The sequence below is a fragment of the Oryctolagus cuniculus genome, chromosome 17, assembly GCF_051225735.1.
Source record: "Oryctolagus cuniculus isolate XC-2025 breed Fujian yellow rabbit chromosome 17, ASM5122573v1, whole genome shotgun sequence".
In the NCBI taxonomy this organism is placed as follows: domain Eukaryota; kingdom Metazoa; phylum Chordata; class Mammalia; order Lagomorpha; family Leporidae; genus Oryctolagus; species Oryctolagus cuniculus.
In genome coordinates this window covers 11,446,742-11,472,867 of record NC_142883.1, presented here as the reverse complement: position 1 = coordinate 11,472,867, position 26,126 = coordinate 11,446,742, and the positions used below count along the sequence as shown (strand labels likewise).

Below are 26,126 nucleotides of genomic sequence, written 5' to 3'. Positions count from 1 at the left end.
CCAGCTTCTGGTTTTGGCCTGGCCCAATCCTGGCTATTGCAGGCATTTGGGGAATGAACCAGCAGAGAGAAGCACTGTGTGTGTGTGTGTGTGTGTGTGTGTGTGTGTGTCTCCCTCTCTTTCCACCTCCCTCCCTCCCTTTCAAATTAAATAAATGTTTAAAAAAGAAACATAGAATTGCAAATTGCATTATGTGGTATAAGAAAACATTGAGGTACGATAATATAGACCCCTGGTGGCCCTGGGGTGAATTTTAGTACTGTCTGTGATTGTCTGATGCTCCCCGCATTGACGGATATGCCCATATCCAATCCCTTTGAAGCCAGGTGCGTTTTTGTGATGGTTTTGACCAACTATAGTCTGAGGGCTCTTCCAAAAGTTCATAGAAAGGTGGAATTAAAACATGAGTTTGGGGCCGGCGCCGCAGCTCACTAGGCTAATCCTCCACCTGTGGCGCCGGTACCCCGGGTTCTAGTCCCGGTCGGGGTACTGGATTCTGTCCCGGTTGCCCCTCTTCCAGGCCAGCTCTCTGCTGTGGCCAGGGAGTGCAGTGGAGGATGGCCCAAGTGCTTGGGCCCTGCACCCCATGGGAGACCAGGAGAAGCACCTGGCTCCTGCCTTCGGATCGGTGCAGCGTGCCAGCTGTGGCGGCAATTTGGGGAGTGAACCAACGGAAGGAAGTCCTTTCTCTCTCTCTCTCTCTCTCTGTCTAACTCTGCCTATCAAAAACAAATGAGTTTGGTGCAAAACAAATGAAATCCATGCATACGAGGAGGACTTCAAAAAGTTCACAGAGATGCATGTTGTGAAAAAACTATGGGCAGATTTCAAAAATTTTGCACCAAAATAAACTTATCTTTTGTTAAGATTTATTTTGTTTGAAAGACAAAGTGATAGAGAGTGACAGAGAGAGAGAGAGAGAGAATATCTTCCATACTCTGGCTCACTCCCCAAATGGCCACAACAACCGGAGCTGGGCCAGGGTAAAGCCAGGAGCCAGGAATTCCACCCAGGCCTCCTGCATCAGTGGCAAGAACCCAGGGACTTCAGGCATCATCTGCTGCTTAGCAGGGAGTTGGATCAGAAATGGATCCCCAGGACTCAGAACCAGCACTCTGACATGGGATGCAGGCACCCCAAGTGGTGGAAGTGGTGGCATAACCCACAGCATCATGGCACCTACCTGCAAATAAACCCACCTTTCAACTCCATTCAAACCACCTTTCTGAAGTACCTTCCCATGTCAGGCAGGGCCCTGTGTGTTTCTGAGCCTGCCACCCTTCTTCCTGGAGGCAGACTGGAGACACGAGTTCGTGAAGTCTCCAATCCCTGTAAGCAATCTGACTGCCCTGATGGCGTCCTGTTGTGGGGAAGCTGTAGCCTGACCCCATGAAGGGATCCAGAGGCTACAAGAGGAGAGCAAGGACACAACAGCTCCATCCCCAGGGGCTCCAGGCCGCCGGCTCCAGGCACCTGACTGCACTCACTGAGAGGCTCTCAATCAGAGCTGCCCAGCCACGTCCCTGCTGAATTCCTGACCTACGGAAATCACAGCAGATAATAAATAATTGGTGCTGTCTTGAGCCACTAAGTTTAGATCTGAGTACAGTAATAGCTCATCAGAAAAGCCTCTTTGAGGAATTGACATTGAAGTGTGCATTCTGACAGCTTAGACAAGGTCAAGTGGCAAGACCCTGTTTCAAAAGTAGAGGCAGGGACCTGCTGTGGTGCAGCAGGTTAAGCCAAAATCAGATGGCTAGTTCACGTCCCGGCTGTTCCAGGTCCTATCCAGCTTCCTGTTAATGCACCTTGGAAGGCAGTGCTTGGGCCACTTCCTCCCATATAGGAGACCCGGACAGAGTTCCCGGCTCTTGGCTTCAGCCAGACCCTGCATATGGGCAATGAATCAGCAACTGGAAGATATGTCTGTGTGTGTGTGTGTGTGTGTGTCCCTCCCCATAACTTTGACTTTCAAATAAATAAATCTTAAAAAAAAAAAAAAAAAAAAAAAAAGACGGCAGTCTGGGAGCACAGAGGCCATTATTGCCATGGTCCAACGTAGGAACAGCAGAGGGGGACAGCAGTCACGTGGAGTGGAAAGGACTCTGCCAGAGGTGACAACAGGACACGGATGACTACACAACACCGGGGAGGGGAGTATGGACAGCAGCCCCTTGTACCAATACAGGTAAACTACAGGAAGAGCTTTGGAGAGTGAGGGCAAGACACGGCCAAACAAGGACAAGCTGGGTGTGAGTGGGACGTCAATGTAAGATGTGGAGTAGGTAGCTGGATGCTCAGCCTGGAACTAAGACGACAGGGCCCAGCACAAGTAAACAACTGCCCACAGGCCAACCCCCATGGCCACGGCCTTCTTAAGGGTTTGCCAAATTGGTTTCATTCTGCTTTTTTTTTTATTCGACAGGTAGATTGATTGACTGATTTTGACAGGCAGAGTGGACAGTGAGAGAGAGAGACAGAGAGAAAGGTCTTCCTTTTGCCGTTGGTTCACCCTCCAATGGCCGCTGCAGCCGGTGCGCTGCGGCCGGCGCACCACGCTGATCTGAAGCCAGGAGCCAGGTGCTTCTCCTGGTCTCCCATGGGGTGCAGGGCCCAAGCACTTGGGCCATCCTCCACTGCACTCCCTGGCCACAGCAGAGAGCTGGCCTGGAAGAGGGGCAACCAGGACAGAATCCGGCGCCCCGACCGGGACTAGAACCCGGTGTGCCAGCACTGCAAGGCGGAGGATTAGCCTAGTGAGCCGCGGCGCCGGCCACATCACACATTTCAAAAACTTTTGCCCCCAAACAAATTTATCATTCAATTCCTGGTTCCACGGATTTTTTGAAGTACCCTTGTACAACAATGGTCCCATGAGGTTATGCCACCTAGTGGTACCGTAGCCGTCATTGTTTGTGCAAGTGCACTCTATGATGTTTGCACAATGACAAGACTGTGAGAAGGAAAGACATCTGGCTCATTTTCAAAGTAAGGTGTTCAGTTGAAATTTACTAACAACTAGCTGGCATAAAAGCTTGCAGATGTGTGGAAAGTTACAAGTAGGTAACTGGTTTAACAGCTAGGTTACAAACCACAAACTACATGTACCTGGAAAGTCTGAAAAAAACAGGGTGTTGAGCAAATAGAAAGTTAGGGGTGGTTAACTTAGTAACTAAAATGGATGGAGATAACAAGCAATGTCTGGGAAGATTGTAACCCCAAAGTACTCAGCCAATGAGGAACCAGGAGAGGGACCTGCCTGCTAGGGAATAAATACTTGATGCAAACCACCCCGAGCGTGCCTGCCTCCCAGATACCCAATCTTTCAAGATGGTAATGGAGTCTTGCTTTAATTACACTTCCCAAGTCCAAGTCCATCCTTTGGATGGGCAGGTGATGACATTTTTCACATAAACTTGATTAACAACAAATTAGTCAGAAGGTATCAATATTGTTAATCAACACACGGCTATGTATCCCTCCCTTACTTTAAAAAAAAAACCTTTGTAGCACCCATAGCCCTCAGCAGATCTGCTGTTGCTGACATGTCCAGTGAACATTCGCTGGCTTCCTCCCAACCCATGCTTTGCACCTCTGTTTCCACCAGAAGAAAGGGTGTGCAGCGGGCGCTCTCTTGCCCCCACACTCTGCTCCTGTTTGCTCAGAACCCCACTCTTCCTCCCCATCCACCATCACCATCCTTCATCGGGGTGGTTCCCCCGCAGCTCCAGATCCAATGTCCCTCTTCAGTTCCTTCTACAAACACCTGACAGGTAGCCCTCACCTCCCAGCCGCATCCTGGTCTACTCACTCACCTCCCTGGCCTATGTGACTGTGTCTTTTCATTCCCTATGTCTAGCCCAGTGCTGGGGACACAAATTCCCCATAAGTGTTTATTTGAATGAAAGGAAACGATGGAGGAGGGAGGGAGAGAGGACAAGCATGATCTTTTGCTCACCTGTACTGCTCTTTGGCCTGCATAATGACGAAGTCCCACTTGTAGTTAATTTTTTTGTTCAAGAAATTATAGTTTTCCTGGAGAAGTAAAACAAAAATAATAACAGCGAGCCTCATGACCTGTGCAGCAAAGCAAAAAGTCCTAGGTGGACAAGGACACACCCAGCGGTTCCCACCCTCGCTTAACAACGGTTTTCATCCAGCAGTAGCACAGAATTCTCAAAGGGCCTTCAAAACAAGCCTTAGTTTTCTTAGATTTTTTTTAATAATTATATCCCAAATCTCAGTAGGAAAAGGATACAAAAACTCAATATTTAACAACACAATCCACAAAGATGATCCCAATCATGGATACAATGCTGGACCCTTTAAAAACATGTTTGTTAAATATACACTTGGGTGGGAGGTAGGGTAGAGGGGAGTATCACTACATTCTTAAATTTGTATGTATGAAATACATGAAACTTGTATAACAAATAAAATTTTTAAAAATTTAAAAAAGAATAAAAATGCAGTGAAAGGGTTGCCTTCTGCCCAGAAACACTAGTCTTCTGAGTTCTGGTATATTCCTTAGAAAATCTGATTCACCCAGACTAAACAAATGTCTGCACTATTGTTTTCCCATCACAACCCAAACTCAAAACTGTTAGTCCAGGATTGTCCATTGTTATGCATTTTAATTAAGTGATAAGGTTTGGGGACTGCAAGCTTGGGGTGGGGGGCAGCATTGTGTGTGCAATGCCACTGAGCAAGGGCTTAAATTACAGCAGGAGAAATTGAAGCCAGGCATGAGGAAGAGTTTACCTCAGTGAGCTGCTTCTAATAAATGGATAGGTGGATGGATGCATGCAATGAAGGATGGATGGATGGTGGATGGATGGATGGATGGATGGATGAAAAGATGAAGAGATGGAGAGACGGATGAGTAGGTGGATTAATGGGTGGATGTTTGGATAGATGAATAGAGGGAGAGATGGTTGGGTAGGCAGATAGATGGATGATGGATAGACAGATGGGTAGATGGACACATGTGTGGGTAGGTAGATGGACAGATGGATGGATGGATGGATGGATGGATAGGTGATGGGAAGATGAATAGATACGTGGGTAGGTGGGTGAGTGGGTAGATGATGGATGGATGAGTAAGTGGGTGGGTAATTGGATGCATGCATGTATGACATAAATGCTCAGCTGTGTGAGGAGGGGGGGGGTAACAGCTCAAGGCTCTATTCCACTCAATTATAATAAACTCTACTTGAAAAATCTCTGTACCTTTTCATATTCCTCTAAAATCCCTTTCTTCTTAATATTTCGCTTGGCTAGATAAATGGCTGGAAAAGAAAGCAATGACATTTTCCATCATCATCATATTTCAAAACCCCATCTGCAGCCTCTCTGTGCACAAAGTCACTGTGGTGGAGCAAACACTCAGCAGAGCTGGTCCCCTGCCCCCAGGGAACGGAACACTCCCAGTGCACATGTGAGCTGACATAAAGGTTGCAAAGACAAGAAGACAAATGTCACCAAAATTCAGCAAGTAAATAAGCAGCCTGTTAAGCACTACCAAAGGCATAGGTGGGCTGGAGTATTTACCGTAATCTGTATCTTCCGCTGGCCACTGCTGGGTAGGCCAGAAATACGGTGTCTGTAAGAGAAACCAGGGAAACCAAGCTGAAATGCTGGGCTGTGACTCTAGGGACCCCAAACCCTATAACTGGAGACATAAAACCACCTTTGCTTCTTCCACCATTTCTAAAGCCCTGATCTGTGAGGATATGAAACCACTCAGCTATCTGCTCAAGTAGAGTGAATCCCACATTAACGTCCAAGGTCAAAGCCAAGTCTTACCTGAAATCGGTAGAGGCTGCCATCAGGCTTGAGTATAAGATTCTTGGGGTCTTGCAGGGGGTAAATGTAGCCATACTTGACAATGAAGTTGCCCAAGTTCTGTGCCTCTGGAGAGGAGCAGTTCAGACATGAATGCTAAGAGCAGAGGTTGGAGGCAGAAGCTCACTGCCTGCCCCCACACTGCACCCCAAACTCCGGGAGAGGTGCCCCATCTTTACATGGGTGTCTTAGGAGTGAGAACAGTGGTTTCTGAGCTGGACCGTAGACATGTGTCAGCTGGGAAGCATGCTCAAAGAAGTCCCAGGTCCAACCCTGGGGATAGAACAACTCAATAAATCGGGAAAGGAAGCAGCAAACCTGAACATGAACCATGGTCAAAGGTGGTCTGTGGCAGATAATATGGGTTTGATGGTTGGAGAAGCTTCTATGGGCCCTTTTGGGTCTGGAAAAGGTCCCAAGAATGGAAAGAAAAAATGTCTCTATTTGACCAACACTTTCTCATTCAAAGAGAAAAGAGGCAGGCAGCCAAGAGTCCTGTCAACTTCTGCCCCAAGCACAACTCCGCCTTCATCCCAGCTCCGGTCCTTCCACCCTACGCCCCTCCCTTAAAGTCTCACCCCCGCCCCCAGCTTGTGTGGAAGCTCAGCCTTTTTCTGGATTGGATTTCTATTAGATCTTTCTAGATCTAGACTCAATTAAAGGAAAACCTTCCTGGCTCTTCCCCAGAGCACCAACGAGAACAGGGTCTCTCCATGCTCTCGAGGGGATCACGTTCCTCCAGTCCTCCACCCACCCTGCCCATCCCACATGACATCTCTTAGCTCAGCCTCCAAGGATTAAGAAGACCTCTCTCCCTCCCTCTTCAGGCCCTACTCCCTCCACCGTAGACCAGGTTTTTATGCCTCGTTATACCTCCAGTCTTTTTTCTACTGTGAAGTCCGGTCCCAAGATTCTTTCTGCTCTAAGCCACCCTTCAAACTACTGCCTGACATCCCAGCCTAGCATGGGGATAACACACACTGCTGTGTATGCAAGCTGGTATGGCACCACTTCACCCCTCACCCAGAAAAAACTTGGAGCCTGAAAATACACCAGTAGCACCCTCACCCATCCCACCCCCAAACCCAGCTGAAACCACTACCCTCAATCTTCCTGCCTAGCCCTCCCCCATTTCTGGTTCTTTCCATTTCCTCACCATTGCACCTGCTCCTGTCCCCTTCAGCAATTCCCTTTGCAAGACCAAGGATATGCAGTACCTCCTCCAAGAAGTCTCTCCTGACGGAGTCCCTCCAATTACCCCTGTGATGTACAAACTCTCAATAATTAAATGAAACAATTGCTTTGTTCCCAAACTACCAGGCCTCTGCTTTTGATTCTGGTTGTTTTACACATGAGGGCCATGTCTCTTCAATGAAAATGTACATTACTGAGAAACACAGGCCAAGTCTCTACGTGGCCCCTCCTGTGGGGTTGTGTACACACAGTGGTCCTCAAATCCCAGTGCCACATGGACTCACCCAGACTGGAGATCCAAAGCCGCTCGATGATCCATTGGAGAACGTCACTTCCTGCGAAACAGACGGATCTGGTCACTGTCATCACCTCCCAGCCCATCACCACATGGCCACACACCCCTGAACGCTGTTGCCGGACTGATCTTCTCTCTGCCCCAAAACCCCCAGGGCCCTGGGTATGTACCCATTATGTTCAATCCAAGCCCTGCAGCCTGCAATTCAGGGCCCTGCGTGACCTGAGTCCCAGATCTGCAGCCTCGCCTTCCCCCTACACACCCAATCTTTACCTCTCTTGGCACAGTTCTCTTCCTCCCTACAATACCCTGCCAAGACAATCAGTCATCAGTGAGACAGTAAACGAGCTAAATCTAAACACCGAAAAAACAAAAGGCAGTCCCCAGGAAAAAACTTCTGGTGGGCTCTGGAAGGCGCTTGGATGAGTGGGAGTCAAAGCAAGCCACGGAAGGGGAGGAAGCGGAGCCAAGGGCGGGGGTGGCTCTCCTGCACCCACAGTTCCCAGCAGACCTCGCAGGCTGCAGACAGCTCTGCCCGGGAACCTGGGCTTCCACGTGCTGGGCAAGGTGCTTTTCGTCAAGGTAGGAAGATGGGACCTATTTTAGTAACACTTTGCTGCTACCTACACTTTGTAGGCTGATTTGTAACTTCAGACAATGGTGCGTGGGCTTGGTTTGTACTCTTGCCCCAGCCCTGCAGATCCCAGGGGCTGGCTGGGAACCACGTAGGGTGAAGACTGGCATAGGAACAAAGCAGGAGAGGCAGACAGGGATGAGGCTGGGAGAATGAGTATCCTATCCTGATCCCCCGCCAAGGGTCCCATTTATCTAAGGGCCAAAGCAACCAACAAGGTCCGAGCTGCCGCAGGACCCAGGGACGCCATCTCAGCTGGGGCCCCGGCCTCGTACAAAGAAGCGGTTCCTGGTAGGGGAAAGATGCCTGCGCCTCAGAAGTAAGAGCAGGTGCCCTGGATCCAGAGGCCACACTGCCCAGTAACGGCAAGTGACTTTCCAAAGCTCCAGCTGGGGCCCTGCCGGCAGGAGACTGGCTCACCAAACACGCCGAGGAAGAGGGTCGGGGCGTGAGACCCCACTGCCTGCATCCTGATGGCTGGGCGGTTGCAAATGACACCTGCCCCTAGGAGGTGTCTCTTCTGACACCATCCAGGCTTAATCAGGTGGGCACAGCAATGGCCGGGCGTGCTCAACCTGCCACACAGCCCTTCTTGTCTACTTGGGTGCTGAGACACCCCCACCCCCAGCTTCTGAATGCTTCCCAGCGGCACACAGGCCAGGAGACAGACCCGGGCAGACGGTGGACTGATTAGCCTTCTCCACTGAGGCGCCGAGGGTTTTCTCATCCACTTGACTGCTTCCCGAAATAGAGCAAATGAGATTACAGTGCCAGGAGCATCTGTGCCTCATGGTCTGTGCTGACAGCATGGCTGGATGCTCACCTGTGTCCCCGAGAAGCCCTGGGTCACCGGCCATCCCAGAAGCTGGACGCCCATTGGCTTTCATGGGTGCTGATGTCACCAGACCAGGGTGTCTCCCTGCGTCCCGGCTCTGCAGCACCGGGATTCACCCACGCGGGACGAATAAAAAGCAAACACGGCTCACTGTAATCCAGGAACCAGGTGTGTCCAGGTGCAGAGAGGGCAAGCAGCTCACACACGCTGTGGACGAGGGCACGGCGGACCCTGGGGTCACAGAGCTAGGCTCAAATCCAAGCTCCCCCATGAATGAGCTTGGAGATGTGAGGACAAAGTGCTGAACCTCTCTGTGTCTCTATGGCCCCATTGGCAAAACGAGGGTGGGCAGACCTGCACTGAATTTCATCGCGGGTGTTCACAGGCACAGCGTGAGAAGAGTGAGCCGCTAGGACCCATCCATCACCAGCCCATGCCGAGTGCCGGCACAGCCCTGGTTCATTTAGCGTCTGCCATCAGTCTTTTCGACAAGAACTGCTATTCCTGCTCTTAAAAAATAAGAAAACCAAGACGAGGGATACACAGCCAGAAAAGGCACCTAAAGGATTCCGTTTCAGGGTGCCTGACTCCATGTCCAGGGCTCTTTGCACAACCCTAGAGTAGGACTGTTACACGCATTCAATCAACTTCTGTTAACGCCCCTTAGGGATGGAGCTGTCCTATGCGTTGGGGTTATCTCAATGAACAAGACAAGAGGCCAGCCTGCGGTCCAGGGCAGCATCCGGGACAGAATTAATGACAGTAGGGAGAGGGACAGGTGGCAGGGATGCCTCAGGAAGAACCGCCACAGCTGTATCTTAAACCACGGGGCAGAGCTGGGCGCCGCCGGAAAGTCTGCCGCTGGCTCCCTGCTCGCTCCCTGCTCACTGGGTGCCTGGAGCTACTCCACTGTCTGCCCGTCCCCAGGTGTTGCCTTTTCTTCCTTGAACTGCCTGCAGCGTTCCAATCAACTTCCCTTCCTCACTAACAAGCAGGAGGCAGCCGGCTCTTGCTTGCACTTAAGGAAACCTGAGTGACATTGCTGGTGGGGACAACCCCTCTGGGAGCTGGGGGTAGAGTCAGGAGTGGGAGCCTGACAGCAGCTGCTTCTGCAAAGACGAAGACACCTGAGTGGAAACTAAGTAGCTGGGTGGTGAGCGAGATAGAGGGGGAGCGCTCCCAAGGAGCCCGCAGGTGGGGGAGCGGGGGGGACTCCGCAGGGCCCCAAGCCTTGGTAGGAAAAGCACTCTTAACTGCAGATCCAAGCTCACAAAACACAGGCAACACAGGAACCAAAATGCACTCTGAGTTTGGAAGCCAGGCCCTCCTGCCACTGTCCTCAGAAGATGCCCTGCAGGCTCTGAACGCACACATGGAGGGCAGATGGTGGCTCCATCCTCGTGCAGAGGTTAAGAAAGCTTGTGAGGGAAGAGGGCAGTGCTGTCACCCAGCAGGTTAAGCCGCCCGCCTGCCCCAACAGCCTCCTAGGTCAGAGCCCCAGTTCTTGTCTCGGCTGCATTGCTTCTGATCCAGCTCCCTGCTAATGCGCCTGGGAAAGCAGTGGAAGATGGCCCAAGTCCTTGGGAGACCCGGATGGAGTTCCAGGTTCCTGGCTTTGGCCAGGGCTGGGCAGCCCTGGACAGCCCTGGACATTATGCCTATTTGGGGAATGAACCAGTGGATGGAAAATTTTTCTCTCTTTCTGTCTCTGTCACTCTGCATTTAATCTAAATAAAAAGAAACATTAAGAAAAAAAAAAAGAAAAGCTCCAAGGTGCAGGGATTTGGCCCCGTAACTGGGACACCGCCTTCCTTACCCAGGTGCCTGGGCTGCAGTCCTGGTTTCATTTCTGATTCCAGCCTCCTTGAACGCACACCAGCACAGGCAGATGGGGATGCCTCAAATACTTCCGGTCCCTGCCCCCACATGAGAAAGGGCTCCTGGCTTGGGCCTGGCCCTGTCCTGGCTGTTATCGGCATTTGGGGAGTGAATCAATGGGTGGGAGATTTCTCTGTCTCTTTCTGCCTTTCAAATATAAGCAAACATTTTTTTAAAGGCCCTGAATATACATTAGGAAGTAGGGAAGGTGGAGTGAGAGAGAGGCTGATTTTTTTTCTGCCGAATAAGTTTTTTTTTTCCTCTGCTACCTGACTTTATTAAAACAAAACAAGCAAATAAAAAATTGACAATAGAGTGTTCTAAAATGACCTCCTGGGAAGAATGCAAGAAGTGACCTGAGGAGTCTTTTTCCCTTCCTTTCTAATCCCTTCCTTTAAAAAAAAATAAACAAAAACACTGTAGTCAAAGCAGCCCTAGGCAATGCTTAAGGAGTATCTTTGGATGTGTTCCGATAAAACTTTATTTACAAATAAACACTAGCTGAGGACCAAATTTGGCCTTTGTGTTGTAGTTTGCCACCCGCCTTGTGGGGCCTGCTCCAGGCCAAGCCTAAGCCACATGCGACGTCACCTGTCATGGCGTGAGGGACGCTGGTGACCAAGACTCTCTGGTTCTGCATCCTGACCCCTGTCTCCGGGTTCTGCATGTCTTTCACCAGCGCTTCGATCTGCAAGACAGACAGGAAAAGGCTGCTGGACGGAATCTGCTGGTGCAGCGAGGAACGAATACAAGGAGGCCTTATCTGGGGTGACGGGAGGGAGCCCTGGTGCAGCAAAGTTAACAGTGCGACTGGGTAGTGCAGTGAGGGTGCCAGGGCAGAACACCAGGTTTACTACTTATATGACCAGAGTTGCCAGCCCTCAGAACAGAAAATGCAAAAAAAAAAAAAAAAAAAAAAAAAAAAGAGAGAGAGGGGGGGGGGGGAGAGGAAGCGGGAGGGGCAGGGCAGGGCGAAGGGAATACGGAGGGGAAAGGGAGGGGAAAGGGGGGGAGAGGGAAAGGGAGGGGAGAGGCAGGGGGAGGGGGGAGAGAGAGAGGCAGGGGGAGGGGGAGAGGGAGGGAGAGAGGGAGGGGGAGAGGGCGGGGGAAGGGAGGAGCACCTTCCTGAAGCACACCTTCTTTGGAACGCTGGTCACCAAGGGATGCCACAGTGTCTGGCAGGTGACTGGAAATGACTCCCCCAAGTTCAAAAGTCAAAGATATGATTGGCAGAGTTGTGAATGTCAAAGACAGGTGGAAGCCAGAGGAAACACACAGGTGGTCCAAGGAAGACGGAACTGCAAGGGCCCAGCCCCAAGGACAGCCCTGCTCATCTTTAGAGCGGCCTCTAATTGTTTTATTATTGAAAAGAAGCATTTCCCACTTGGAATAAAAATGGAATGGAATGGAAATAATATCAACTGCAGGATATCTGACTGGACATCTGACACCGTTCAACAAAGAGAACCCAGGTATTCTGCTCATCATTCGGCGTCTGTGATTGGTGGTGACAAAGCCTCCCGGGGAAAAGTCTTCAAACCCCACACTCCCCCAGGACAGCCCCCACTAGTGTCCACTCCCTGGCCCAGATGTGCTTGCCAATGATCAATCAGTCATTCAACAACCAAGCACAGTCATGGTCAATTCTGGGCAACCAGAGAGAAGCAGCTGTGGTCCCTGGGCCCAAGGAACTTGCCCTCCAGTAAGCACAGCCCCCTGTCCGTGGGGGGTGCATCTCAAGACCCCCAGTGAATGCCTGGAACCGTGGAGAGCACCAGACCCTGCAGGTACTGTTTTCTCCAACACATCCATCCCTTTGGTGAAATTTAATTCATTAGTTAGGCACACTGAAAGATTAGCAGCAAGAACTAACCATAGAGGCTGGCGCTGTGGTATGGAAGGCTAAGCCTCCACTTGCAGTGTTGGCGTCCCATATGGGCACCAGTTCAAGTCCTAGCTGCTCCACTTCCACTCGAGATCTTGGCTTATGGCCTGGTAAAGCAGTGCTTGGGCCCCCGCACCTGCGTGAGAGACCTGGAAGAAGCTCTTGGCTCCTGGCCTCAGATAGGCCTAGCTCCAGCTGTTGCAGCCATTTGGGGAGTGAACCAGCAGATGGAAGATCTCTCTCTGTCTCTCCCTCCATGTAACTCTCTCTCTCTCAAATAAATAAATCTTGTTTTTTTTTTTTTTAAAGGAACTAAGATTAAATAGAATGATTATGATAATATACTGTAATAAAAGTTAGGTGAATGTGGTCTCTCACTCTCAAACTATGGAATTTTCCATTTCATATCTCTGGGCTACAGTTGACTGCAGATAACTGAACCTTTGGGAAAGAGAATTGTGGATAGAGAGTGGCTGCTGATAGGACAATACCCAGAGTGGCATGATGAAGGTGACCCCAGTGTTGGGGGGCACCTCAGAGCCCACCGGGCAGGACTCCAGAAGTGGACCCTACAAACATGGCAGGAAACTGGGCAGCAGAGTGGGGCCCAGAGGGTGAGTCTGGGCCTTCCAGGCAGAGGGGCAGTGGGAGCGGGAGCCAGTGAGTGGGAGAAACACCTCTCCTGCCTTCACCTGGCGCACAGCTCTCTCCTGCGGTCCAGGCCGCTGTGCCCAGCTGGACACGGTCTCACGGGGGCTGCATCCACACCCAGCCTGTCCAACAGGATAGGACTCAGAGCAGAACAGCTCCCTGACTTAGCTGCTCCACCTCAATTTACCTGACTTGGGCAAATGATTTCTTTCCCACCATTTAATAAAATGATACCCACTAAAGCCACATGGCACGTTACAATTGACAAAGTCCCTGCATCCCTAAGGAAAAGAACCTGGGGTAGGCATTTGTCTACCATAGTCAGGGGCTGATGGCAGGGGCCCTGCCGATGGACACGGCTTCAAAACCTCCGAGAACCCGGTTACGGACTGTGCAACTGCTGTCTAAGGAGACAGACACCGTGAATACGCGTAAACACACCAGGCTGAGCACGCCTTATCCGAAGTGCTTGGGACCAAAAGTGTTTTGGATCTGGGATTTTTCTGGATTTCGAAATGTTTGTACACACATAATGAGGCATCTTGAAGACAGCATCCAAGTCTAAAACCCAAATTCATTTGTCTCCTCTATGCCTTAGGCACACAGCCTGTTGGGTAATTTTATACAATATTTTTAATCATTTTGTTCATGAAATAAAGTCTCGTTTGAATGTTCCCCCCACAAAGCAGTGCTATGCATCTGAAGTCATGGGTATGCCCATTATTCTAACCTGATGATTACAGCCCATATGCAGGTAAGGAAATGCCACTCTGTATCCTTAAAAGGGCACAATTCTTATGTGTTGATTACAAAAAGAAATAATAAATAAAGTTTAAAAAAATAACAAAACTGGAAATAAAGTCTCCTGGTGGGAACTTTGAGCACTGCCCCGACTCCATGAATACCAGAGAGTTCTGCATTCGGGAGTATATTGATTTTCAAATTTTCACAAAAAGGAAGCTTGCCCTGTACACGCTTCCTAACAGGAGGTTAGAATCAATAAGTCATTGGTGATTCCCTCTGCTTAGAGTAATTAACGTTATAGCATTTGTACAATGAATACATTTTTGAAATTCTGCGCACAGGGGATGCTCACGTGCCCAGGAATAAAACCCAGCTGTGCCACCCAAACACACGTGAAGTATCTGTTCAGCGAGTATTTAGTGCCCAGGATGGAGGGGAATATCACAAGGCCCAGAACCACACTCCCAGTCCTTGGAGAGAGGGAGCTAATTACGTGAACATCAAGGCGAGGGGTCTGGGTGAGGAGGACGCTCAGGACACATCTGTATCCCAGTTTAGAAGCCGGAGGCCCTAGGAAAATGGTTAAATCTCACTAAGGCTCATTTCTCTAGGAAAAAAAAAAAAAAAAAAACCTGGAGATTCATCACTACCTACATCACCCCAGGGAGGCTTGGAAATTAAATGAGATGAAGTGTTAGGATGTGCTAGGCACAAAGTAGCTGTTTATGAGACAGCCATTCCGGCCTGAATTACAGACCAAGAAATCAGGAGGTACTGAGTGGAGGAAAATCCAGAAGAGGAGGACTGGTTGAGAAGATCCTAAAGAAGAACGTGGAGGGCGAGCAGGACTCCAAGGCAGGGGTGATGTGAGGAGGCTCCAGGCTCCCCCAGGCTGGAGAGTAAAAACGTTGACACAAGAGTCCTTGTGCATTGTTGGTGGGAAGGCAAAATGGCTCCACTGCTGTGAAAAACAGTATAGGGGCTGGCGCTGTGGCGTAGCAGGTAAAGCCGCTGCCTGCAGTGCTGGCATCCCATATGGGCGCCGGTTCGAGTCCTGGCTGCTCCTCTTCCAATCCAGCTCTCTGCTGTGGCCTGGGAAAGCAGAAGATGGCCCAAGTCCTTGGGTCCCTGCACCCACGTGGGAGACCCAAAAGAAGCTCCTGGCTCCTGGCTTTGGATCAGTGCATCTCTGGCTGTTGCAGCCAATTGGGAAGTGAACCAGAGGATGGAAGACCTCTCTCTCTGTCTCTACCTCTTTCTGTAACTCTGTTTTTCAAATAAATAAAATAAAAAAAATAAAAATAAAAATAAAAAAGGAGATCTTGCTCCATGCAGTGTCATGCTGAGTGAAATAAGCCAGACACAGAAGGACAAACACTTAGAGCAAGAATCACAAATAGGCAGATGCATAGAATCGGAGATTAGAATGCTGATAATGGACACAGGCTTTCAGTTAAGTTCCAGAGACGTGCAACACACTATTGTAGCTGGAGTTCACAATCTCTTCATAAAACCAAGAAGGAGACACAGATCCAGCCATGCTCAGAGGGGAGCAGGGTCATTCGGGGGACTCTGAACTGGAACAATCCCACCTGTCACCACCCACCAGCCTGCTCTTGAAGCTGGAAGGCTCCCACGTCCCAGGGAGTATGGAGCCATGTCCTAATTCAGCACTGAGAAGGGAGGGTTTCCTATTCCAATCTTGGTTGCAAAACCAGTATTTGCAGGTGAACCACAAGCTCAAGCAACAGCCTGAGATCCGGTGCACGGCCAAAGCCACCAGGGCACAGGGCCAGCCGCTCAGTTGGCCTGGGAGACTCAAGCTGTGCCAGGACTCCACGTGCAAGACGGAAGCAGCAGGCTGCAGCTGCAGGGACACTCTCTTGGCTCAAGAATGGTTTGGAGCAGAAATGACTCACGACAGCCGCATTCAGAGCCACAGTCCTCGGCCTTCCGCCATGCTGGGGCTGCAGGGGGGTCAGCAGCAGGAAGGGGAGCAAAGAGACAACCCAGGACGGTGCTGGACAGGGGGCTGGGAGGTGGCCCCTGCTGGGAGTAGCCAGGGGACTGAAGACTGACCTTTTCCGCAGTTCTTACCTAACACTAAGCCTGTAGATGGTTCTGCAAGAAGTGACCGATTTTCTAACGTGAGGGCTTAAGACTCCCCCTTTCCCATTTTAGCAACCAGACAAAAGGCCAGCCACGTCCATGCAAACATTTTTATAAGAAACAACAGTATTTAAGGTTCATCTCTAAGTCCTGGAGGAGAAATACACATTCACTTTGCAGATTAGACACCTGATAGAAAATCAGCAGATATTGGCCGGCGTAGCGGCTCAATAGGCTAATCCTCCGCCTGCGGCACCAGCACACCGGGTTCTAGTCCCGGTTGCTCCTCTTCCAGTCCAGCTCTCTGCTGTGGCCTGGGAAGGCAGTGGAGGATGGCCCAGGTGCTTGGGCCCCTGCACCCGCATGGGAGACCAGGGGAAGCACCTGGCTCCTGGCTTCGGATCAGCGCAGTGCACCGGCCACAGCCCACCGGCCACAGCAGCCATTGGAGGGTGAACCAACGGCAAAGGAAGACCTTTCTCTCTGTCTCTCTCTCACTGTCCACTCTGCCTGTCAAAAAAAAAAAAAAAAAAAAAAAAAAAAAAAAAAACTTGTCCTCACTTTAAAAAAAAATCTAGTTATGAAGAGTTTGAAAATAATCTCCAGAGGAGGAATAATGAGAGTTATTTAAATGCACAATGAGAGGAGTCAGATTTCTGTCTAGCAGGTGTGTGTCACCCTTGGCAGAAAGGAGGGGGCGGGGAATGTCACATGGACCAGGGAACATTTCGGGGGAGTCCAGGCCACTTGGAGTCAGGCAGTTTTCCTCGAAACTTTCTTGATGGAAATCCGCCAGGCGCCTCCGCACTCGCTCTGCTAGGAAAGCTCAGGGTTCAAGCTCAGGATGCTGTCGCTGAAGGGCTCAACCAGGTCTCCCCAGCGTCCCAAGACCTCACAATGTGACCGGTTGTGGACACAGGGACTTCTAAGAGGTAAGTGAGGTAAAGTGAGGAGGAGAAATAGACCCTAATCCGGTATGAATGGGGTCTTCTCACAGGAGATGAAGGACGGGTGGGCCCAGAGCAAGCATGAATGCAAGGCGAGAGAGGAAGCGGCACCCACAACCTGAGCAGAGAGACCTCCCTGCCCTGATGGGTCTTGGGCTTCCAGAGCCCAGTGCAGTGGGAAATCTGAGTTCTGTGGGTGCAGCCCCCAGCCCCAGCTAAGCACCTTTGACACACAGGCTCACACAGGCTCTGTGTTCTGTCCTCGGTTAGGAATCTCCATTCCCCATCACAGAGGGGAGAGAATCAGAATTCGTCCCCAAGTTCTCCCTGGAGCTCACACCCCTGGCCCCTCTCACACCCTCCTCCTGGGGATGAGAGGGAGCCGCAGCTGGCCCCACCCTCAGGCGCCAGGGCTCCAGCTCCTCCCAAGGCGAAGATCAACTCATTCCGTTCCCAGGCAACACACAAGTGCCACATCACGGGGCCACGCCGGGCCCTGTCTGGCCTGGGCAGGGGGGGAGCAGGAGGGGTGGCAGCCCTACCTTCCCCCTCTCTCATGCACCCACGTGCAGAGGCGTGACTTCAGGCATGCCGGGAAGCCCAACACCACGGAGGGATCAAAGGCGAAGGCTTTGATAGCTTTGACATTCCCCCCCTCACCACGCCCACGCTGCTGCGCGCATTAAGGAGCTGTCACTCATGCACCAGCTCTCCAGGGCTGGGATTTTCCTTTAAGCAGGAGAAGCCTCCCCTGGGGCGGGGGGAGGGGGCAATAATAATCAGGAATTTTCCCTACAAAGATGGGAAAGGTGGCCCAAGAACCACAGAGCTGGTTTTCTAACAGGAGGCTGCGTTCTTGCCAATGAAGCCGGACCACACAGAGTCCAGCCAAGCCCTGGCCAGCTCCCCCCGCATCTCAAAAGCCCCGCATCGTGCTCAGCATCTTTCCCCAAAATCTGTTCTTTCCCTGGTCGGGGCCCAGGAAGCTTCCAGACAACCCCAGCCAAGTGGGAGCCAACTTTGCTAGTACTGCGGTTTGCCTTGCGCGGACATTTTGGGCGGGGTCACTGGAGGGAGGCTGTCCTGTGCACAGTAGGATGTTCAGCAGCATCCCCCCCCCCCGCCCCCGCCTCTGCCTACTGGGCACCAGCAGCCTCCCTGGTTGTGAAGATCCAGAACGCATCCAAATGTGGCCAAATGTCCCCAGGGCCTTTTATCCTGGCTACGCATTCAAACCACCTGGGGAGCGTGGGCCCCACCCCAGGCCAAGTCGATCAGAAACCGCAAACATGGTGAGTGGTTGTCAGTATTTTTAGCAGCGCAGCTGGGGTTGAGAGGCACTCGCATCCTCTCATGGGAATCATCTTTCTAGCACATCAACCGTCTCATCTTATTCACCCCCGATTTGAAAACATCCAGCGGTTTCTCTTTAAGCACCAACAGCACCCAACTCCTCGGCATGACGCAGGAAGCCCTCCCCGGGCCCTTCTCACTGCCAGCCTCCCTCCCCGTCCAGCAGCTCCACGCCCACCTCCCGCCCTCAGCAGGCCAGCGAGCCCAACCCCTGGGGAGTGTCCCAAACCACCAAGCTGTGTCCCCACCTGTGTTCTGGATGTGCCTAAAATGCCACTCACGTTCCCTCATCCCACAATTGCTGATCTTTCAGCCCTCGACTCAGAGACAAGCCCCTGGGTGGCACCTGTCTCAATTCCGCCACCCCGGACAGAACTGCCCACTCCCTGTTTGGAGTTCACTATGTCTGCCACGGGCTTCGTGACCATTTGCTCCCATTACTTTCACGTCACTCACTCTCTGCCTGACCCTGAGCCCCTTGGTGTCTCCAAGTACCTGGCCCAGTACCTGTCATCCAAGAGCTCAACCATGGGTATTGAGTGAAAGAATGATACAGCCAAGAACACCACCCTCTGCCCAAGTCCCTTCAAAAATCCCTGCTTTGGGGGCCAGCATCGTGGCGTAGGAGGTTAAGCTGCCTCTTGTGACACCAGCATCCCACAAGGGCATCGGTTCAAGACCCAGCTGCTCCACCTCCAATCCGGCTCCCAGCGAATGTGCCTGGGAAAGCAGTGCAAGATGGCCCAAGTGCTTGGGCCCCTGCCACCTTTATGGGGGACCCAGAAAAAGCTCCTGGCTTTGGCCTGGCCATTGTGGCCATTTAGGGAGTTAACCATCAGATGGAAGATATCTCTCTCTCTAACTCTGCCTTTCAAATAAATAAAAAGTAAATCTGCTTTTTCACCCCATTCCCAAGTAAAAGATATGCGAGAGCACCCAGGAAAGCCAGGCCATCTAACAGAAGGCTTTTCCACGGACACCAAGGTCACTCTCACGGTGAATCCCAATGACAACAGTAACAGGTACTGGACTGGTCATCTGGGAATCACAGAAAAGGATGGGCCAGTGCCAGGACACGAGCCCATGAGTGCCAGAGCCATGGGCTACCCACAGCCATAGGCCATCTTGCTCCACTGGGTGCCATCAGTTCATCCCCCAGCAAAGCCCCAGACAGGTAGGCCATCCACTCCCACCCACAACCCCTTCAGCCAGCCCAGGCAGCACGGGCAGGCGGCAGCCCAGCTCTGGGGCCGTCTACCCAGGGCTTGTGCAGAACCTCCAGGAACGGCAGCAGAAGGGAGGGCTCCTCTGGCCGGCGTCGCTTGCCCTGGCTCCGTGAGAAGCCGCTGTTGCCTGCGTGGTTGGAGCTGTGGGGCGCTCAGGGGAACCCTGAGTGAAGCCTCTTAGCTCAGGGAGAAGACCCCGCTCCACTCCTCCCACTCACACCAGTGGTCCTCCTAACTTGCCAATCTCCCACATGGCTTGCTCACTCCGAACACCACTGTGGCTCCTACCAGGTGAACTGAAACGCCTTCAAAGGCCCCATGGCCTGTTACGACCCCTCCGATCTCTGCCTGCCTCTCCTGCCTCCCGTTCCCCCGGACTTCAAACTCCTGCCATTGCAGAACAGGTCCTCACAGAGTGCCCAGGCTCCCCACCGCTCCACACCCCGGCATGGGCCACATCTGCCTCCCGCAGCATCCTCCCCTCTGCCTGGACGCCCCCTCTTTGCTTTCAGTCCTTAGCTCTCTGTCCCCACGCATGTCCAGTCGAGCCTCCCCACAGCCTCCACCCTCTGGCCTCCGTCACAGGCTAGTGCGCAGTGTCCTGTCACATTTGGGGACATCTGGTCCTTAGTGACCCTGCTCCTGGCAAGTCACCCAACCTCTGGGAGTCTCAGCTTCGCTCCCTGTGAGATGTGATCCGAGCCACCGTCTGGTGGACCAGATGAGACCCTGCATGCCGGCCCTGGCCGGGGACACACGCACTGCACAATGTGCTTTCAGCAAGCAGGTGCACATGCCGTTCACCGGGCCCTGGAACGACTGGGACATCACGGATCCGCAAAGATCTTTATCTCCTGCCCTCAGGAGCTCCACGACACCACCGAGGACCCCAGAAGACAAAGCCAGGACCCTTTGCCGGCACAAGGCAGAGGGCCAGAGCAATCCTGGAGGTGGAGGCAAGGCCTGCGGGCACAGAGACAGTGGGGAGACCCGGGGCAAGAGCCCCTGGGTGCCTGTGGCTACACACATTATGTTCCTGCATGCGGGGCCGGAGGGCAGGCTTAGTAGGGAAATAAAGCCACAAAGTGGGTAGGAGCTGGGAGCCGAGTGGCCAGGCTGAGAAGGCTGCACTTCATCCTGCAGCGAGAGATGCCAACGAGGGGATCAGGACCCAGTATGGGTGTGGAAAGAAAATGTGAGAGTGTGTGTACGAGTGTGTGCACAAGTGTGTGTGTGTGCACAAGCTTGTGTGTGCTGTGTGAGTGTGCGAATGCCAGTGTGAGTGTGCATGTGCTGTGTGTGTGCACAAGTGTGTTGTGCATAAGTGTGTGTGCTATGTGTGTGAATGCAAGTGTGAGTGTGCATATGCTGTGTGTATGAGTGTGTGCACAAGTGTCAGTGTGTGTGTGCACAAGCATGTGTGTGCTGTGTGAATGTGTGCGAATGCAAGTGTGAGTGTGCATGTGTTGTGTGTGTGCATGTTTGTGTGTGTGCATGAACAGTGTGTGTTGTATGAGTGTGAATGTGTGCATGCAAGTGTGTGTACAAATGTGAGTGTGCTGTGTGTGCACACATGAGTGTGTTGTGTGAATGTGTGTTGAGTGTGTGCAAGTGTGCGAGTATCAGGGAGGAGGGAAGGCTGGGAGAAGAGGAGGGTTCTAGGGTGGAGGGGGGAAGGCTGGAGACCAAGACACCCATCAGAACCCAAGGTGAAGAAGGGAAAATCTACCAGGCGACAGTGGCACCGAGTACACCGCCTGTGACCCATAAACAACCTCAGTCTCTCCAGGCAGCTCCTCTCTGAGCCGCGCAGCCACCGCTGCCCGGCCTGGGGGAAGCCAGCAGCCCCCCGTGACACACGCGCGCGCACACGCACACACAAGCCCTGGGAGGTGATTTATGGCTTCCCGACGCCACACTGGGGAGGGTCCCTGTGCTTTCAGGAAGTATTGTCTCCAAGACAGGCAGGGACCGCTGCTCTCCGGCTGCGACACCCGCGCGCCTGGGTCTCACCCGCGCCCCTCCCACCTGCCCCGCCTGGGTCAGGGCACCACTCTTGCAGTGGGTGGACCGGGTGTGACCCTCTGCCTGGTGTGTCCCGGCCCGTCCAGGTGTTAGCGTAGAAAGTGCTGGGAGAATAAGACACACGGCTTTGCTGAGCCCCGGAGGCTCAGGGCAGGGCCCCGCCTGTCACAAAGCATTCGGCTAATTCCACTCACCGGGCTAAGCCCGCACAAGCGACAAGTGCCCAGGACGGGAGGAAGGAAGGGCAGACAAGTGACCCCAGACTTCATCTTCAACCCCCCTCTACAGCTGTCATCCCACACCCAAGATCTCAAAGACCCCAGGACACACGAGCCACTCCACCCCCAAACACCTCACCCACAGGTGCATTTCGCCCGCCACATGCCCGTTCAGGGTGGACACCCTGTGCCCGGCCCCTGAGTCCGGGAAAACCCGAGGCGGGTCCAGCTGCCGCCGGCGCTGGCAGAGCCCAGCCTCAGACGGACTGGAAGCAGGGAGCCGCCCTTTATCCCACACACGGCAGCATTTCCAGGGTCTGCGTGGCCGCACACGCACACACACGCTTACTTTCCTACCCTGCAGTTTGGGATCCGAAGGAAAAAAATTGACCACAAAGCTAGGTGCACACCGGCGTGTCTGAGCCGCAGGCTCGGAGCCGACAGCGCCCGGGCTGCGCCGCCTCCCGCACCCTGCCCTCGCGAGTAACAGGTGGGCTTCACCTCCCGCACACCAGCGCCGCCGGCTTCGGGCTCCGCGTCCCCCACAGGTTACGCGAACGCCTAATGACCACCGGTCCTTAAAAGCGACACACAAACAGAAGCAGCAAATCAATTAACAAAACCGGGCAGCGGACGGGTCAGAGGGCCGCGCGCGCCGCCGGCCCGGCCCCTCCGCGGACGCCTCCCGCAGCTGCTCCCCGCACACCTCCCGCGCACCCAGGTGAGCGCCCACGGTTACCTTGGGCAGGAATGCCATCCTCGGCCTGTACTGCTGGCCCTGGTGTCGGATCGTCATCCTGGACCCGGGAAGAACTCACAGCCCGAGCACGGATCGGGGACAAGAGGGAGAAGCCGCCCAGCGCGGCCCGGGGTCACCAGCCAGCCCGGCCCGCGCGAGCCCGGGGCGGCGGTGGCGGCGGCGGCGGCGGCGGCGGGGAGGCGCGGGGCGCGCGGGGCGCAGGGCCCGGGCTGCAGCCGGCGGCCCGGCGACGCTCCCTCGGCACCCGCCGGCTCGGAGCGCAGCTGGAATCCGCGCCGGCCAATCAGCGAGGCGCGCCGCGGGCTCGTTAGCATGCGCTGCGCTGCGCCCAGCTGCCACCAGGGGGCGGCGTCCGGCCCCACCTGGACCCCGCGGAGCCGCAGGTGGAGCCGCGCGCTGGCCGGGGCAGGCGGAGCTGGGGCAGGCGGAGCTGGACACAGAAGCGAGACACTGCCGTGGGAAACGCGAGCTTTCCGTGCCCAGCCCTGCCGCTGGCCAGCTTTGCGTCAGTTGCTTGAAATCTCTTAGCAAACATCTTTTTAAAAAATGTTTTTTAAAAAGATCATGATATCCAGCGAACAGAGAGATTGCTTTATCATTTAGTAGGGAAATGGATAACACGGCGCTTGGCCCAAATGTTTAGAAAAAAATCAGAGGTGTTGATTTTCGACCAAAGAGCAGAGGGGGAAAATGAAGAAGGAAGAAATGAAGGTAGCAGTGCCATGAGCCAGCTGTCTCGGGTTCTTAGAGATGAGTTGGTTGGTCTTTAATGCTGTTTAGAGGAGTTTTAGGTTCACAGCAGAATTCAATGAAAGGTATAAAGACTTGCTGGCCATCTCCGCTCCCCACACACTCAGAGCCTCCATTTGTTAACCTCCCCACCACCTCTTACAACTGAGGACGCCACATGGACAGTGTGTTATCCGAGTGCTTTTGTCTCTGGAGCATGAAAAGGTGGAACCCTGCGTAAGCATCAGGACCCTTTCCGATCTATCACAGAAAGTACCTCCTCTGGTTTCTTTTTTTTTTTTTTATTTACTTATTTGACAGGTAGAGTTATAGACATGAGAGAGAGAGAGAGAGAGAGAGAGAGAGAGAAAGGTCTTCCTTCCGTTGGTTCACCCCCCAAATGGCTGCTATGGCTGGCACTGCTCCGATCTGAAGCCAGAAGCCAGGTGCTTCTCCTGGTCTCCCACGCGGGTGCAGGGCCCAAGCACTTGGGCCATCCTCCACTGCCTTCCCCGGGGCCACAGCTGAGAGCTGGACTGGAAGAGGAGCAACCGGGACTAGAACCCGGCACCCACATGGGATGCCGGTGCCATAGGTGGAGGATTAACCAAGTGAGCCACGGGACCAGCCCCACATCCTCTAATGTCTACAACCCAGATGGCCATCAAGGGCAACAGTGGATGCTCAAATTGGAAGAGAACAAAAAGAGGTTTACCATAGGAAGGCAAGGTCAACCAATGTACCTTACTTTTTTTAAGATTTATTATTTATTTGAAAGGCAGAAAAAAGAGTCTCACACACAGAGAGAAAAAGAGAGAGATCTACCACCTGCTGATTCACTCCCCAAATAGCTGCAACAGCCAGGGTTGGGCCAGGCCAAAGCCAGGAGTCTGGAACTCCATGCAGGTTTCCCACATGAGTGACAGAGGTCCAAGCACTAGGGCCATCTTCTGGTGCCTCCCAGGTGCATTAGCAGGGAGCTGGATCAGAAGCAGAGCAGCCGGGACTCAAACCAGCCCTCCGGTGTGAGACGTCAGCTGCTGCACCACAACACTGACCCCAACCAACGCCCCTTTAGAGCAGTGGTGCTTGTTCTGATGGGGCCAGCGCTCGAATCCCATATGGGCGGTGCTTTGAGTGCCGGCTGCTCCACTTCTGATCCAGCTCCCTGCTAACACTCCTGGGAAAGCAGCAGAGGACGGCCAAGTCCTTGGACCCCTGCACCCTTGTGGGAGACCCGGAAGAAGCTCCTGGCTCCTGGCTTCGGATCAGCGCAGCTCCAGCCATTGCGGCCATCTGGGGAGTGAACCAGCAGATGGAAGACCTCCCTCTCTCTGTCTCTACCTCTCTTTGTAACTCTTTCAAATAAATAAAATAAATAATAAAAAAAAATCTGATGAAAGCTAGGGATGCTAACAAAGCATGCTCACGTATGTGAACACACATGCACACACACACACAACAATAACCTGAGTTTGCAAACAGCACTCAGGGATCTTCTGTGCTTGGGCCCCCTGGAGCCTTCGCAGAACCCCCTGAATTGGAGCCTCCAGTTTAGAGGACCCTTGAGCCCTATCCAGCTCCACCTGTGTGGAAGATGAGAGACGAGACCCAGCCAAGCAATGCAGACCAGTGGGGCGTGTGTTCCTGTGGGCGATGAGATCCAAAAAAAGGGTTGGAAAATCTTGACTTCTTTTCATATGCACAAGGGGATGACGGCTGAGGCTCTGTCCAGCATCAAAATTCCTTAATCCTAGAAACCCTAATCAGAAGATAAGGGCCTTTCCAGAGGGGAGGGAGGCTCAGAAGTACAAGGACAAGAGAGGCCTCGGGGGGGGGGGGCGTCCTGTGCCCCCCTTACCTAGCAGGTCCTGCCCCGTAGTTGTCCACATTTGCTGCGACTCACCCTTCACTCCTTGGACCAGGGATGCTGGGTGTGGGCCCCAGAGCTCAGGCCTTGGCCGGTGAGGTGCCCGTGATGTGGATCTGAAAAGTGTAGCCAAGCTTGCTGCGTTATCACCTCTGCAGGTGTCAACTGGAACCACACGGAGGTGAAGTTGGGGCCAGAGCAAGCTAAGACGTAAGGAGTCAGAAAGGGAAGCAAACAAACTAAACACTAAACGAGCAGAGAGCAGCAGAGGGGCCACAGCCCAACCGAGAGGCCCCTGGCCTAAGCCAGGAACCTGGAACTCCATCCAGGTCTTCCTGTGGGTGGCAGGGACCCAACCACTTGAACATCACCTGCTGCCTCCCAGGGTGCACATTAGCAGGAAACCGGATCTGGAGCGGAGGAGCCGGAACTCCCATCAGGCTCTCCAGTGGTGACGTAACTGCTGTACCAAATGTGTCTTTGTTTCTTACAACCAACATTTACTGACAGTTACCTGGAAGAAAACACTGATTTCATTCCCTTGTGCATTCAAACAGCAAACACTGTGTGCTGGCTGGAGTCTGGAATTCGAAGTGGGAGTTCCCTGACATAAGGAGCTCACAGTTGGGGCGGGTGTTGGGGCACAGTGGGTAAAGCCGCCACCTGCAGCACTGGCATCCCACGTGCCTGCCAGTTCAAATCCTGGCCGCTCCACTTCCAATCCAGCTCCCTGCTGATGCACCTGGGAAAGCAATGGAGGATGGCCCAAGTGTTGAGTCCCTGCCACCCACATATAGGAGACCCAGATGGAGTTCTGAGCTCCTGGCTTCAGTTTGGCCTAGCCCTGGCTCTTGTAGCCATTTGGTGAGTGAACCAGAGGATAGCAGATCTCTCTCTCTCTCTCTCTCTCTCTCTCTTTCTCTTGCGTT

At 53.0% G+C, this 26,126-nt stretch overlaps 1 protein-coding gene across 3 annotated transcripts in view; it reads right to left on the bottom strand.

The window, feature by feature from the left end:
• RGS9 (regulator of G protein signaling 9) overlaps window positions 1–22,843 on the bottom strand; it is a 62,538-nt gene extending 39,695 nt beyond the window's left edge. Inside the window, exons 1-7 of one of the 3 annotated variants that reach the window (XM_008271735.5) lie at window positions 22,578–22,843; window positions 11,272–11,368; window positions 7,323–7,373; window positions 5,806–5,912; window positions 5,551–5,602; window positions 5,230–5,288; window positions 3,959–4,035 (exon numbers count right to left, since the gene is read on the bottom strand). In XM_008271735.5, the coding sequence (XP_008269957.4) occupies window positions 3,959–4,035; window positions 5,230–5,288; window positions 5,551–5,602; window positions 5,806–5,912; window positions 7,323–7,373; window positions 11,272–11,368; window positions 22,578–22,634 (500 nt within the window). In that variant the 5' untranslated portion in view covers window positions 22,635–22,843. Of the gene's footprint in view, window positions 1–3,958; window positions 4,036–5,229; window positions 5,289–5,550; window positions 5,603–5,805; window positions 5,913–7,322; window positions 7,374–10,618; window positions 10,763–11,271; window positions 11,369–22,577 lie in introns of those variants that run through there. The other 2 variants (XM_089318226.1, XM_089318227.1) reach the window with 2 other exon arrangements.
• Window positions 22,844–26,126: the final 3,283 nt, after the last annotated feature.